The 15,272-nt window shown below is 44.0% G+C and overlaps 1 protein-coding gene across 1 annotated transcript; it reads right to left on the bottom strand.

The window, feature by feature from the left end:
* Window positions 1–224: 224 nt before the first annotated feature.
* On the bottom strand, window positions 225–15,096 carry IFT56 (intraflagellar transport 56). Its single transcript, XM_078604957.1, has 19 exons — window positions 14,708–15,096; window positions 13,686–13,761; window positions 12,558–12,695; window positions 11,880–11,972; window positions 11,242–11,356; window positions 10,608–10,657; window positions 10,286–10,431; window positions 9,353–9,524; window positions 8,989–9,063; window positions 8,353–8,455; window positions 7,707–7,762; window positions 7,407–7,460; window positions 6,353–6,416; window positions 5,481–5,569; window positions 4,901–4,984; window positions 4,125–4,194; window positions 3,558–3,664; window positions 2,826–2,959; window positions 225–2,088 (listed from the first exon to the last, which is right to left on the bottom strand). The coding sequence occupies exons 1-19, from the start codon at window positions 14,812–14,814 to the stop codon at window positions 1,977–1,979; spliced, it is 1,845 nt and encodes a 614-aa protein (XP_078461083.1). The 5' UTR covers window positions 14,815–15,096; the 3' UTR covers window positions 225–1,976.
* Window positions 15,097–15,272: the final 176 nt, after the last annotated feature.

The following is a 15,272-nucleotide window of genomic DNA, read 5'->3' as shown; positions in this document are numbered from 1 at the left end:
GCTCTAAAGAAAGCCGTCTCGGGTGTGGGCCAATCAACTTCAAGGACAGTGCATATTATTATCCTTATCAGAGTTGCTTCTTTTTGTTTGCTTTATTGACTACTTGTGTTGTGGTCATTGCAAACATGATGCCTTGAATAAAGGTGTCAGTTTTGTACCAGTTAAAAGGGTAAAAACCTACCATTATATTTTGCCACTGGTAAAAGAGATCTCATAGTGGTTTAATGAGTTATCAAGTTTTACTAACCATTCTATAAATGCTTTGTGCCCTCCACCTGTTGTACGGACAACATCGAGACGATAGTTGAATTCGTCACAAACGCCTCTCAAAGTGTCTTCTTCCACTGAAGTCACCGCTGCCGTGATTCTGTTTTTGAGGTCATCCAGATTAGTCGCTAACGGTGGCACAAAAACACCACGGTCTTTGACGTAGCCCCACAAGAAAAAGTCGCAGGGTGTGATGTCTGGGGATCTTGGGGGCCAAGAGTGTAGCGCCAAGTCTTGGGGTCTCGTGCGACCTATCCAACGTTGAGGCAGTGTCATTTAGAAAACGTCGAACCTGCAGGTGCCAATGTGGCGGTACTCCGTCTTGCTGAAAAATTAAGTCATCGGAAGTTCAAGTGTTAAGAGTTTCATTCATGGGCAGTTCGTGGTTGCAGAGATACTGTATTTCGATTTCAAATCGGGTCCATCTTTTTGAAATACCCTGGATATTAACATTTATTACAGTCTAGCATGTGGTATGTAGGTATGTACATCGCATTAAATTAGTGTAAAATGTGTAATTATAGTGTTAAGATCCTGAAGCATGTACAAAATAAAATGCATTTCGAGACGATACAGTGGCTGTCAAGGACAAGACGGCTTCACATAAAACTTTAAATACAACAGATTTCTGGACCATAATCTCAACGGGAAGCCAGTTTATTGCAGTGTCACCCCACAATTTGTGACAATGATTTATGCTCCCATAGGTGTTTTTTTACAATTACAGCTAAAATGTACAAAAACCCGTGGAGTGCAGTATAAGGTACAGCGGCTTTACATGTGGATGGGTGGCGCTGTTTTCCACCCAGCGCTTCACTTAAAATAGGAAACTCGGGAGTTCTTGTTGTTGGCCTCGGCTGTAGCTCCAGGCGTAGCCGCAGCTGCAGCACTGGTCGTCACCTCACCAGCTTATAACCCCCCCCCACGGCCCATCCTGGCTCCTCCCCCCTCCCCTTAACCAGTATATAAGGTCGTGTTTCTTTGAGCTCTCTTCACTTGATACAGTAATTTTGCTGTGACGGTTCCACCTGAAGACGGAAGCTTGTGTTGCCTCCGAAACGTCGTGATTCAATTTATTTGTTTTCTTTTTTTAACCTACGTGACTTTACCGAAAAAAACAAAGAGTATGGATCCTTGCAGTCACGAAAGCTTCAATAGAAGTTCTTGTTGTGTTTGGGGTCAACTGATGATGTCACCGTCTGTTTAGAGTCGATAAAAATGACGACCGGTGGGTGAAGTTCACAAAGCTAATTTCTACACCTCTTCGCCATTTATCGAACCGTCCCAGGCGTGTGAGCAAAGAGATGTTACGAAAGTATTTCCAGATTCTTTCTCCGGATTATAAGACGCTCCATAAAGTAGACTCATTTCCCAATGTGCCCAGTTACCAATAGAGTTTATACAAATTTGGCCATGTCTGATAATAAGATGCACCCTCAACCCTCAAAATACAGGCCAAACTGCATCTCGATGCAGAGAATATGGTAATATATGCAGAGGGTGATTCATACGCGCCAAAAGGTGTGATCGTGACTATTTGATTTGGTCCTCTATTCACACCTTGCATATCACGTGACCTCGCAGCACCGCATGTATAATGAATGCTCAGATTTTACTTGACAATTCGGCTCAAATTGACGCGGTGGTTGGGATGTATCTCAAAAGTAGAACGCAAAATCTTGACTCGTGGCTTTAAAATGTGCTTCGGTTTAGATGGGCAACCGATTGTCTTTGGCCCATTTCTTCAAGATGCGGAGGAAGTATTCGACTTGTGGATTTCCAGTGTTCCTCAGCAACTGAATCACATCCCGCAGTGTCTCCCTGTGAACAAGTGGAAACCACTTCATTCAACGGCCTCAATCATCTTACAAATAACCAACATGCCAAAACTACAGCAAAATGCACACCACAAATGTTCGATTCGCTGGTACGGCAGTTAAAACAAGTTTCTTTAATTGTTACCCCCCCCACCGTCTCTGTCCTAACCCGGCAGTATGAGTATTGTACAATGCAGTCAGTAAATCGGCAGGTCGCATGTAACGGGGTTCTTCTTTCGTACGGCTGATGTCGATACAGAGCAACAACAACAAGCCAGACAACCGCGTCAGGGGCAGCTGAGTCTTTCGCTGTGATGTCTGCTTCATATTTGTGGATTGGGCAGTGCATCGTTATACATTGTTGCAGTCTGTTCTGGATGACCACAGTTGCACACTGGAGGTTTTTTTTTTATGTTCCATGTAATGGGGTAAACAGTGGCCACTCCCACCTCTTCCAAGATATCTGGCTAGCATGGAAGACTAGGCCAGATTACCCTGCAGAGCTGCCTCAAGTAGAAACCCTTCCACTCGAAGTGGTGTCAGTGAGTGGCTGCACCTTTACTTTCGTGTATTATAAATTTTGATTTCAGTGTTGTACCCGATGTGCTTGAACTTGCCGTTCTAATCCTGTAACTACAGCAACTATTCATTATTCATCAAGAGCGATTTCTCCACGACAACGTTTGGTTAGTTTGATGAGGGTTTGCAAAGATTGTTTTTGTGGTGACTATCCACACGTACTTGGGTTCGTGTCCAGCGATGATCATCTGAAAGATTCCAACGCAGGCACCTCGCTTGCCCTCCCAGTATTCCGGGTTTGGATCCAGACGCTCCAGCACGTCAAATGCTTTGGCTGCATAGAAGAACTGGCCCATCTGTAAAACAAGCACACACACCAGTGCATGGAGCTTCATGTAACAAGCCGCCACCACACGCACCAGTTGGCTTCTGACACTTTCCCCGAGTGTTCACAGCATTCCTGCACGTTTGGCTACGTATGGTGCGAAAGAAGTTCAACATACAATAGGTGAGTACACACGTGGGGTTTTTTGTATTCTGTATAAAATAACAAAGAGAAAGGTGCGGTCCTGCAAATTCTTTCACACTCCAATGCTGGCTGTATGACCTCCACTAGAGGCAGCTCTGGACAGTCCCTTTAAAGGGTATTTTGTCATTCACGTCCACACTGGCCAGACAGAGCACCAACATTTTACCACACCACACCACATGACCTGCCATTAAATTAATTGGCGAACCCGTTTTATACTGGTGTGTCGACAAAGATGGGGGGAAGATTTGAATAAACCTACTCATTGTTTGGGAGATCAAATCGAACCTGCGACCTCTGGATTTCCAAATCTTGTGTACTAACCATTGCATTGCAGCAGCATCCCAGATGAATAGCTAAGTATGCATTTCTTTGATGCTTTTGAATGCAAGTGCGAGTGCCGATGAGAAGTGTGTAACACTTACTTTGTAACAGTCGTTGGCTATGAGCTGCAGGAGGCTAAATGACTCTCCTGATGTATCCATTTTCAGGTACAGCTCCCATGCCAACCGTGCCTTTCTGTTCATTATATCTGCAAGTGAAAAACAATTTAAGTACACGCTGATTCTCAAACAATGTAGAGATGATTCATGAAAGCCATCGAGATTGCAATGTTATAAATAATAATAGTACTGTAATGGCAATTTCTATAGTGCCGTAACATTGCAAGCTATTACAAAGGTCCTTGTTCATTATCAACTACAATCTTGACTTAAAGATTCCGTGACTGCAGGAATTCATATTCTTTGGGTCTTTCGGTAAATCCACAGATTAAAAAATATATATATATCACGACGTTTCGATCGCAACACAATCAATCGTCATCAGGTGAGAAATATCGCGGGAGAGCTGCTGAGAATATAGGCTTTAACGAAAGACCCAAAGAATATTAACCACAATGTTGAATTGATCCATACAAATCCATTTAAATACGATGGTTCACACTGGGTTATTCTTAAACGGAATTCGGAATTTATGGAGTGATAACTTACAGCAGCGAGCCAACCAGCTAGCGTACACAAAATCATTCTTCAGCTTCTCACTTTGAATGAGGAGGAAAATCTGTTCAAAGAAAAAATGAAGATTAGGTGGCCAACAGTTGTCATTCCACGGACTAATCGCACGACCTGGCACAGACGAATTTTGGGGAGATATCTTTGACATGTCAATTCCATAACAGGTTTTTTTAGGGTTAGATCGCGTAAATATATAAACGTGTCGTTAAACCCGCCACCATCCGACACAGCCAATTAGTAAGGTTTGTCACGTAAACAGAACGTGACAATTCGTCACTAGTACAGCACACCGGTAGTGTGTTGGAGGGCTTGGTTCTCCAATACACCGGGGTGTGCTGTATTAGTGACGAATTGGCATGTTCTGTTTACGTGACAAACCTTACTAATTGGCTGTGTCGGGTGGTGGTGGGTTTAACGACGTATATTTTCGTGATCTAACTAAAAAAACCTGTTATGGATATTGGTCGCGAAAGCCTACGTGTTAAACATGTAAATTTCGTGGTTTATTTTCTCACAGCGATGTACTTCCTTTTGAGATGATTTGCCTTGTACAGCATTAAAATGGCAGGGACAGCTTGGACAATGTAAAATTGTTCACTAAATGGTAAAAAAAAAAATTCAGTTGTGAAAAACAGACTAATATTCCACTTGAATTTTACGCATACACAGTACAAACACAGTTACATCCACAGCACTCTTCATCATATAGGCTCATAGAGAGCAGGTTGCAAGAAAAACAGATGTTGCATTACCTCCTCTGCTTCCTTGTAATTCCCAATTGCAGCCTTCGTCTGTGCGTAGTTAAAATTAAAACCGTCATCATTGTAGAAGTAGCTCTGTAACACACAAAGCAAAACACTCAGGACCCCAATTTGAAAATAAGCATTGAGGGCTGGTAATATACATAAAAAGTCCTTTTGATAATCCACTGCTGGATGAGGCCCTCCACCCCCCATGTAATGCGGGCTGTGGAGGTTATTGGCCATACGTCACCCTACTGGCCAGGGTAGTTTTGTGAAAACGGGGAGCGAACGACTGAGTGTAGTACAGTACAACAATGGATGTTACGGCACGGCCTTCTGCTGACAACGCAGCCTATACCACCTGTGCTATACATTGGGATCGCCCATCCCAGCACTATCCAGTGTCCAAAATTCAACTCATTATTCTGTGGCACTGCATTGTCAATGGTGTGTCAGCACGAATAACCAGGCTCAAGTCCACTTAGCTTCCCAAATCTGACAAGATCGGGCGCATGACACTCCAGGTCATCTACTCATAGGCTGGTGGTAATGCGTGTGACAAATTGCGGTTACGGAAAACACGCGTTACCTTGATCGAATTCAGATAGATGAGGACGTCCTCAAACTGCTTTAGAAGGAAGAAACAGGAGGCCATGCACTGCCGGCCGGGAATGGTGTCTGCAACGCACGTGCGCACACACAACGCGAGATGCAATCACACACGCGAGGGTGTGCGCCGTCGAGATTCGCGATCGTGCTTTGACTGGGGATTCGAGTCCGTGTTTATCGCTGCAGTGACCGTTGCCGCCTACAGCAGCTGCAGGGGGGTTAATGAGCCGCCTCATTCAATGCAAGATATATACACATTGACAAAATCCCAGATCTTACACACGCCATCGGGTGCCTGTATTGTACGCTTAAGCGATATTAAACGATGCATTTAACACACAGGCTTTCACAACCAATATGTAATAAAGGAAATGTATTACTCACACGGTCTGAATATACCTAATCAAATTTTGACTTAAAACTTTCGTGACTGCAGGAATTAATATTCTATGGTTCTTTCGGTAAAGTCACATAGATAGAAAAAATAATAATAACTAAATAATAAAAATGAAAATAAAGTGAATAAAAAATTATAAAAATATCACGTTTCGATCGCAACACAAGCGGTTGTCATCTGGAACAGGGAGGTTAGCCTCTGAGGGCAAGCTGTTTATAAGGGTTTAGAGATGGGAGGGGCAGCTAATGCCTTTTATATATATGGAGATTAACATGTACAGTTCAATTGGGCTATGTTTGTAGAGAATGCTCTAACACACGCATTACTATTATACACATAAGGATATGCCTCTTCTGCTGAAATGTATTCTCGTTTACTTGTTAAAAAACAATCTAGCGTAATTCAAAGCAACGATATGATATACAAAATATATATATAAAAGACCTTAAACTTACCGCATTCACTTGCCGAGCCTCCTACAAGCTGGAAGTATTGCTGAGCGATCTTCACGTGCTCTACCTGCAACGCATGCATTTACTCAGAAATATTTATTTTTAAATCTTGATGATCTTGCACACTCTTTCTCTCTCTCCAAGGTCAATTACAGAAGGATGTTTTTTTAACCCCAAATAGACTTAGAAATACAGTTAAGGCCAAGTCTGGTAAACAATTATACAAGAAACATAATTGTTTTTCTTATGATTGATTCAACTTTCAAACAACAGGTAAAAACCTCCAAGTTATGCTGGGGCTGAGAATTTATAGCCAGGGAAATAGCAGCGTTTGCATGGGCCCTGGGTGCGAGGAATGAAACGGGGCCCCTGTCCCATTTTCCTCCACCTCATAGCCCAGTGGCTGGGCTCCCTATGGCCTGTGGACACCGGTGCAGTTACTGCCTTCACATTTGATAGCTACGCCACTGCCCGTAACGTAACCACTGTTTCTGTGCAGGTTTTCGTGGTGACGCTGTGTAGCTCTCAGATGTTTTGTGGGATGTCTGACGTTTCACTCCACATGCTGGAAGCTTCTTCAGGATAGTGCACCAAAACGTCAAACAATATGCCGAACCACACGCAATACGACCCACGACCACATTCGAGAGGTGTACCCACTGTTGTTGAGTGTACGTTGCCAACGATGCTAATCAGAGGTGCGGGGGGTAAATGAGAATGTGCGTTAGCCACGCTCACTCACACCGCGATAGGTGAGATTCTACCCTTTCCGGCAAGAATACAGGAGGTGTTAAGATGTTCACACACCAAATAGACGCCTCTTACAAGGCATCGAATCTGCATTAACCACACATACTTGTGGTAAAACATGCACATAAGCATGCTTTGATAGGGTATGTCCTTACTGATTGGCCTACACCAGAGGCCGCCGCCTCCTTCATGGCATTGTCTCACCAGTGTGAGAGCAAAGAACACCAAAAAGCAAAGAGCCTATTCTGTTTTCATCATCTTGATAGTGGCAAAAAAGGGTCTAAAAGACGAGGTTCCTTTTACTTACAGATCCTTGATCCTGGCCAAGAGCTGCATTCACGACTCCCTTCAGTATGTACTCCTGAATTCCCAAAGCAACAAACACAATTGCAATATCACAGCAATATTGTATTATTATTCACGATAGTGCCTCAGTCCTGTGAAGTGTTGTTTGATAAAAAAAAAAATACAATTCTGTAGAACAACTGAAAAACCTGTCAGCTATGACACCAGTGCGTAACTTTATATAATAAGTAATCTTTTAATGATCTATGTTTTGCTCAGAAGGACTGCATTTGCCTCTGATGCTGATACATTTGGGTCTCACCTGTGGAGTCGTCGGCTCCAGATCCTTTATGAGGTTGTAAGCCTCCTGCACGTCATCTGAAAAGTAACCACAAACAACAATTCCTCAACACAGTACCATGGAAGTGTATTAGGCGGGGTGGTGCATTTATATGGGGGAAATTCTCGTGAAAAAAATAAATGTTTACACCATTGGAACCTCCTTTGCCAGTAGCAAAATTTGATAATTGTTTTTTTTACCCTTTTATCTGGCAACAAAACTGACACCTTTTTTACAAGGAGTCATGTTTGCATTGACCACAATACCTGCGGTCGGAATGCATTCCTTGTAAAAAAAAGGTGTCAGTTTTGTTGCCAGATAAAAGGGTTACAAAAAAAAACTATTATCAAACTAAATGTTATTTCACAGTATCTACACGTCTCCCACCATATGTAGCCATCACTTTCACGGGAGTCAATCACCTGGTTGAGTAGAAAGTAAGAGGTGCCATTAGATATCTGTGGGAGGGTAGGGCGGCGGTATCTATCGAATGAACACGCCGCGCATTTTTCATCTCATGGAGTCGCGTGCGTGAGGTTATAATTGGAGCAGAATTTGAGATGCCGTTCGCAGGTACATGCCGCGAGCCCCTGAGCCTACAGCTACGACTGTCAGCGAGTGTGCACACCTTGTCGCAGGTAGTAGATAACCAAATTGAGTCTGGCTTCTGGGATGACGTCGATGAGTTGGGGAAGCACCTGCAAGGCGCCATCTCCAGCTCTGAAAACCACCTGCGTTGGGACGTGCAGAGAACGATCAACCGAGGATGATGAAGCAATTATTGTCCTTTACATCGGCAGTTCTCAAAATATAATTCACTCATATACCACCAGTCAAAATATATATAAATATGATTTACCACCTGTAAAGTAAAAAAAAACCTTTATGGTAATTGTATTGAATGACATGAAGCAAATGTAGCGTTCATAAAGCCAATGGTTACAATATCTCTTACGATATCTTCAACAAAAATTGTATTATACAAACATTATACATGTAATTTAGCATAAACAGATGTGTACATCCTGCCTGTCTGAATACAAATGGGTGCATAACATACAATACATAAGGCTACACATAAACAGATTCATGTATATACACCGACATACCAATTGATGCATTGTGCATGTAAAACATACATGCATAAGCACTGACTTTGGTGCGTCACTTGCAGACTGCTCACGCACCGCCGGTGGTAAACATAACTACACTTCGGAAACTGCTGCTTTAGATTGTGAATTTTTTTGGAACGGATGACACTCACCAAGTTGTGCTTGACCAGTTCTTTGGCGAACTCAAAGGAAGGAGAAGCCATTTCCTGCAGGTTCTTCAGTTCCATCTTTAAAGACAAATGGAAGATGTATGCACGCACAAGAATGCTACAAAGTCGGCATTATTGTACACGACGCGTAACAACCTTGCACCGTCCTCAGTAGCGTAGCTGTGAAGTTTGCAGGCGGTGTAATTGTAATGGGGTCCCACAGGCTCAAGGTGGCACAAGGGGGGCGGCCAGATTTGGCCCGTCCTGTATTGACCGGTTTGCGATTGGCTTCTGCATGCAAGTTGATATTCTGTCTCGTTACAATTCATTGATTTCGTGACAACTGTGTGTTCTGGCTTTTACTGACCTCGGCAGCTTTCCCATTGTAGAGCCGAAAGTGGTTACAGGCTTTCAGGTTTATAGCGGTGGCACTATCCGTAAAGTGCTGCAGGTACACAGCCAGGACCTCTTGCGACACATCGTAATAGTCCAGCTTGTAGTAGCACAATGCGACGTACACGTTCAGTGCCAGGTAATCCCTGATGGCAGAAACAAACAAACCGCAGTGTGTAAGGCTCGTCACAGGTGCGTGACTTGTAACAAAGTCACTGGCTATGTCGTAATTATCAAGGGTGTAATGATCCATCGATGTACCTCTATTCTTAAGGTCATGATGTACGAATTGAGTCGTGTGTACGAATCAATGTTTATAATTTCTTGTGTTTTTTTTTATTGTAAATGGTGTTCACATAACTGCTCCAGCCAACAGAGGGTGCTACATTGACCACAATGAAATTTGTTTTATTAATTATTATTGAACTGACCCACGAACCTGAATTGCAACATTCACTAAATCGCAAAAGGGGCACATTGTTTCACCCCTACTGATCATTATCAAACAGTACATGCTGTTTAGGGATAAGCTGAGGATTTAGAAAAGTATCAGATGTTGGATATACCGATTCTTAAGGATAACTTAAGATTTTTCTTTCTTCGGATTTTAGGATCATTTACAGAAAGTAAAAATGTAATATGTCTACTACATGTTTTCAAAAAAAATTCCACGTGACACCACTTTTGGTGGGAGAGGCACATAAATGACACAATTTCATTGACATAATTGCATGCGACTTCATACTTTCAGATCATCCAAAAATGTATCAATTTGCAGAGATTTCAATTTGCAGAGATTTCAGATGAATAAAAAAAAATTGGGAACACATGCCAAGCACCTACACCAAGTGGTTTCCATTCAATCAGGACGGAGGCAAGGAAGTATTACAACCGCTTAAACATGTACCGGTTATCTAGGAGTATCCTTTTGTAGATATCGATGGCTTCCTGGTAGTGGGAGCGCATATAGTGAATTGAGGCCAGGCTCAGTTGATCTTCAACAATGTCCTGTAGGTTTTGGTGGTAGCCCATCAGACGCTTTTCATCACTGAACTGGTTTCACAAAAGATCAACAAGTTTTCGACGTTAGTGTACAGAACAAGTGTCCATAATCGCATGGCCAAAGCGCATAAAGTGAGGCGGTATATTTTTGTACGTATTCAAATGTGATCAATGGCAGCTGCGTCACAAAAATTAGAGGTGCGCCGCTTTGTCAACTTGGAACTCACCTTGTGGGACAGGTGAAACAGGAGTCTGTTCTGCAGGCGGCTTTTTGGTGCTGAAAAGAAAAATACATGCATGTAATGTACTTTACAATGGGTTAAAGAAACATAATCGCACGTGTATTTTTCACATGCATAGCATAAAACAATGGGCAGCGCTTAACTGGATGTGCAAAACCCACAGTAAATGCAGATTCTTCATTCCACAAGTGGAAGATGAAAGACAATATAACGTGTGCGCGACTGCAGCTAGAAACACCAAACCATTGAGCATAGAACTTCGCACTACCCCAAATATGTTTTCTGAAATTTACCAACTTGTGAAGCAAATGAATGGCTAAATGAATTGGAACTGACTTTCTAATCATTATTCATTGGCCACACAAAATAATCATCATCAATGCATGCAATGAGATTTACTTTAACAATCTTCTTTCATATGGCATTTTGCAGAGATAAACAACTGGTTTTTGAAACACCAACAATTGTTATAAATTGACGCCTAGGTTATTTAACCATTCACCAGCGTTGGTTATACGTTTATGAATTGGACTGGTGCTGCTGTTTAGTGGTTTTAATAGGCAGCAGTTGCATGTGTGCTCCAATGTTTGTTTCGCTTCACAATCGACAGCAATCGTACCTTTTAGCGCTGCCACATCTGCCTCGCTGTACATGCCCAGGAAGAAGTAGACACAAGCCAGATTAACCCACACGTCAGGGTTACAGCCATCTCGCTTCGTCATCGCCTCATATTCCTGTAGACACAGTCAGGTCATCATCAGCCATGATCAATCCACTGTTGGCTGAAGGCCACCCCTTTGCCAACCTGGCCTGACCAATGTGGTTGTGTATGTTCAAACAACCCCCCGAGACTGACACGGTGTGGTTAGGCCTTCATTCATAACTGTACTGATTGCCATTTTGTTGGTAAAAATCTCACCTAGAAAAGAGACTTGCACCTCTTTTCCATTGTACAACCGAGCCGTGTGTGTCGGGGCTGCGCTCAGCCAACCTGACTCAGCTCTGGCGATGCCAGGTTTTTTTTCCACTGCAAAACCTCAACCGTGCCGCTGACATCCCACGTGATGACGCCATCGTCACACTGGCCCCACTTGGCCCCAAATCAGGCCAGTGTTTTGGTGGTTTATTTTTAGCTCGGCCCAGCAAACAGCCAGCGGAAAATCCACCTGTAACCAGAAGACCCCACTCTGGCGCAGGTCGAATGTGCCATTTTAAAAGGCGTGGCAGAAGTCTCTATCAGCGTGAAATGTACTTTACCTCCATGGCACGTTTGTAATCTCCAAGGTGGAAAGCACAGTACGCCATCCAAAGGTCTGTCTCTTCATTCCCTTCCCCTGCATGACGCTGAAACTGAGCAAAATAAAAACACACGGCGTTATAAACACTAATTACAATGTACAATTTGGATTTATATAGCATATAAACATAATTTAATCTCAAAGGCACTGTGTAACAAGTGTAACATGCGTATCATGTAGTCAGACATATATACAGTACATATACTATAGAAGAATCAGTCGGTTGGTTTCAGGCAAGGCCATTTGAGCTCGGAAGCTCCTTTCAAATCGTATCCCGGCCAAAATGGCCGATACGGTAGCAAGTGCACCTCCGATTAGCACAGCTGGCTTCGTACGGTGCGAAAGGAGTTCAACATATATACATAGAAGGGATGGACAGGGGTTGCGTAGAATAAAAGCAGGACATTTTACAAACATGACAACTAAACAACCAGAACTTTGTACATTGGAGACAGGTATAGACAAGAGAGATTACGTTTTTGATCCTGAAATTGAAAAGGGCCTGGGATTATACAGCATGGATCACTGGAAGTTCAATATTGCTGGGGCAGCAGAGAAGAGAGGAATCTGATAATGAGCGGAGGACGACTAAAGCATATTAAGAGCCTCTTGCAACACAGCACAGGAGACGTATTACCTCGAGATATGTGATGGCTCCTGTGTAGTCCCTGTTGCTCAACAGGTCTTCCAGTTTAGGAATTACTTTGCCCTTTTTCTTTTTCTCCACTGTCGGCTGTGCCCCTGCTCCCACAGCCGGCTTTGCCCGTGACAGCATCTACGAAAAACGAGCACAACAACGATGCAGCGACTACGGTTTCAAGTTTATTTTGTATTCTTGGTTCTTTCGGTAAAGTCACGTAGGAGGGAAATAATAAAATAATAAACATATTAAACAATAAAATTCTCACGACGTTTCGACTGCAACACAAGCAATCATCATCAGGTGTGAAATCCACAGCAAGAAAAATGTCTTGCTGTGGATTTAACGAAAGCTTTAAATCAAAATTTACCACGCTCTTTGTTTCTGTCGGTAAAGTCATGTAGGTAGAAATAAATGAGGAAAAATAAATAATAATAAAAATAGAAATAATATTATTTTATTTGAAAAATAAATAAGAAAAATAATAGTAATACTAATATTATTTGATTTCTATTATCACTGGTCAACACACTTTTTCTGGCATAAGTTATTCCAATGGTTTGAATGTAATTTTGGGGTGTTGATTCCAAATCTGGCATCAGTTTTTGTCTATCACATCAGATTTTTGAGATATCAAATATTGCATTTTCAATAAAAACTGCAGAAGAAAAATATTAAATAAATGTGGATATCTACATAAAATTATATTATAAACACACTATCCTAAAAATACAGCACCATATTTTAACACTAAAGCAGTCACTGACTCGCAACAACTTGCAATCATGAGTGACAGTTAATTTCGGGTAAAATCAATGAAAATGGGGTATGCCGATAGCATAAAAATGAGATGTGATAGAGCAAATCTGAGATCAGATTTGGAATCAGCACCCTGAAATTAGTCTAAAACAGCTGCAAAAGTCCAGGCCAGAAAAAAAAGTTTTTTTTGTTGACCAGTGTTATTTTTATTATTTCTTTTTTTAATTATTTTTTTCCTACGTGACTTTACCGAAGAAACCTAAGAGTATAAAAGTCACGTAGGTAGAAATAAAACAAATCACGACGTTTGATCGCAACACAAGCCCCAGACACCACCCCACGGCCCAAGTGGAGAGGGCCTCTTACCATGGCGAGAAGCCGCAGCTGCTGGCCGCGTGAAGGCCGCAGCGGAGCCCAGTGAAGTCTCGAGAAGAGACGAAACCTGCGGTCGTTTAAACACCAACGAACAACAACAACATCAATAGAAGCGCGTCCCGGTTAGGTGGTGAAAGTGTGGAGAGATGAGAATGTTTCACAGCTGCGTGAGGGGTGGTGGTGGTGAAGGCCGAGCGGGCCTCGTTGAGGGGACGCGGTTGCTAAGGGGTGGTGGAGGGGGGGGCGTGGTGACGGAGAGGGCGTGGTTACGGAGAAGGGGCGTGGTCACGGTGTAGGGGCGTGGTCACGGGGGAGGGGGCGTGGTGACAAAGGAAGGGGGCGTGGTGACGGAGAAGGGGGCGTGGTGACGGAGGAGGGGGCGTGGTGACGGAGGGGGTTGTGGTGTTGGAGGAGGGGGGTGGTGGCGACTGAGGGGGTTGGTGGTTGTTGTGGTGATGGAGGAGGGGGGTGGGTGGTGGTGGCGGCGGGAGTTGGTGGTTGTGGTGTCGGAGGGGGGTGGTGGCGACTGAGAGGGGTGGTGGTTGTGGTGACTGAGGGTGGTTGTTGTGGTTGTGGTGGTGATGGCACACGAGTAGTGTGGTCCCTGCCGGGCGGATCTCGATTAAAACATGTTTTAAAGACGACGCGGACAATCGGCTGCCACGAGGTCGTCTCTCACTCGATGCCTGCGGGCGGGGGGGGCACTTTTACCTCAGCCAAGTGACCGCGGTGGTGAAAGTCGCCCGTTGTGGAAGGGCGAATTCTTTGTGTCCGTGCCACACAACAACGCCGCCGTCGTCGTTGTTGTGTGGCACGGGGGGGGGGGGGCAGAGAGAGCGGTGGTGCAGCGGTTGTGCTGGCGCTCACAAGCACCGAGAAGGGGGGGATACAAAGACGGCCGTGCGTGGTTGTTGGCCGCCAGCCAACCCCCCTCTTTCTGTTAAGAGATCTTTGTATCTTTTGTTGTGACCATGTCCGTGCAAGGTTTGTATGGGAGTGGTGGTGGTGGTTACCATGTCAGAGGTTTTTGTGAACATGTGGCCTGGTTGAGGTGTTCATGAAGGCACCGACAATACAATTGAGATGCGAACCGGTTTCGTGCGTCTTTCTTCGAACTCATAAGCACGGTTCACGAAAACAAGAATAGGTTTTACCACATTTTCTGGTAATAAAACATGTGTTAAGATGTTGAAACACCGAATAGAAACATTTTCTAATAATGTGTTACCCTTCCTGGCAATAAAATACTGCGGTTACACCGAGAGCGGTGTAGTTACACCGGCACCACTGTGGTTACACTGAGATCACTGGCTACACCGAGATCACTGTGGCTACACTAACACCGCTGTGGTTACACCGACACCACTGTGGTTAAGGTTGATTCTGGCCAAGTGACTCCCGTGGGGAACCGTCACGGCGTGACGAGGCCTCGCCGGAAGGGGCGGGGAGCCCGAGCCGGACGTGACGTCACGCAGCAAGTGGCGGGGAGCACGAGCCGGAAAGGGCGGGGGGCCCGAGCCGGACGTGACGTCACGCAGCAAGTGGCGGGGACCACGAGCCGGAAAGGGCGGGGGGCCC

Source organism: Lampetra planeri, chromosome 23, assembly GCF_965212315.1.
Source record: "Lampetra planeri chromosome 23, kcLamPlan1.2.h2, whole genome shotgun sequence".
Lineage (NCBI taxonomy): Eukaryota > Metazoa > Chordata > Hyperoartia > Petromyzontiformes > Petromyzontidae > Lampetra > Lampetra planeri.
This window is presented reverse-complemented; position numbering and strand designations above follow the sequence as displayed.

Bases quoted from the DNA above. Each gene is read 5' to 3' on its own strand.
- IFT56 (XM_078604957.1), bottom strand. From the start codon at position 14,814: ATGAGTTCGAAGAAAGACGCACGAAACCGGTTCGCATCTCAATTGTAT. The intron at 8,456-8,988 runs GTGAGTGTCATC...GTCCCAACGCAG, and splicing joins AACTGGTCAAGCACAACTTG to GTGGTTTTCAGAGCTGGAGA. The intron at 2,960-3,557 runs GTAAGTGTTACA...CTTGTTTTACAG, and splicing joins TAGCCAACGACTGTTACAAA to ATGGGCCAGTTCTTCTATGC.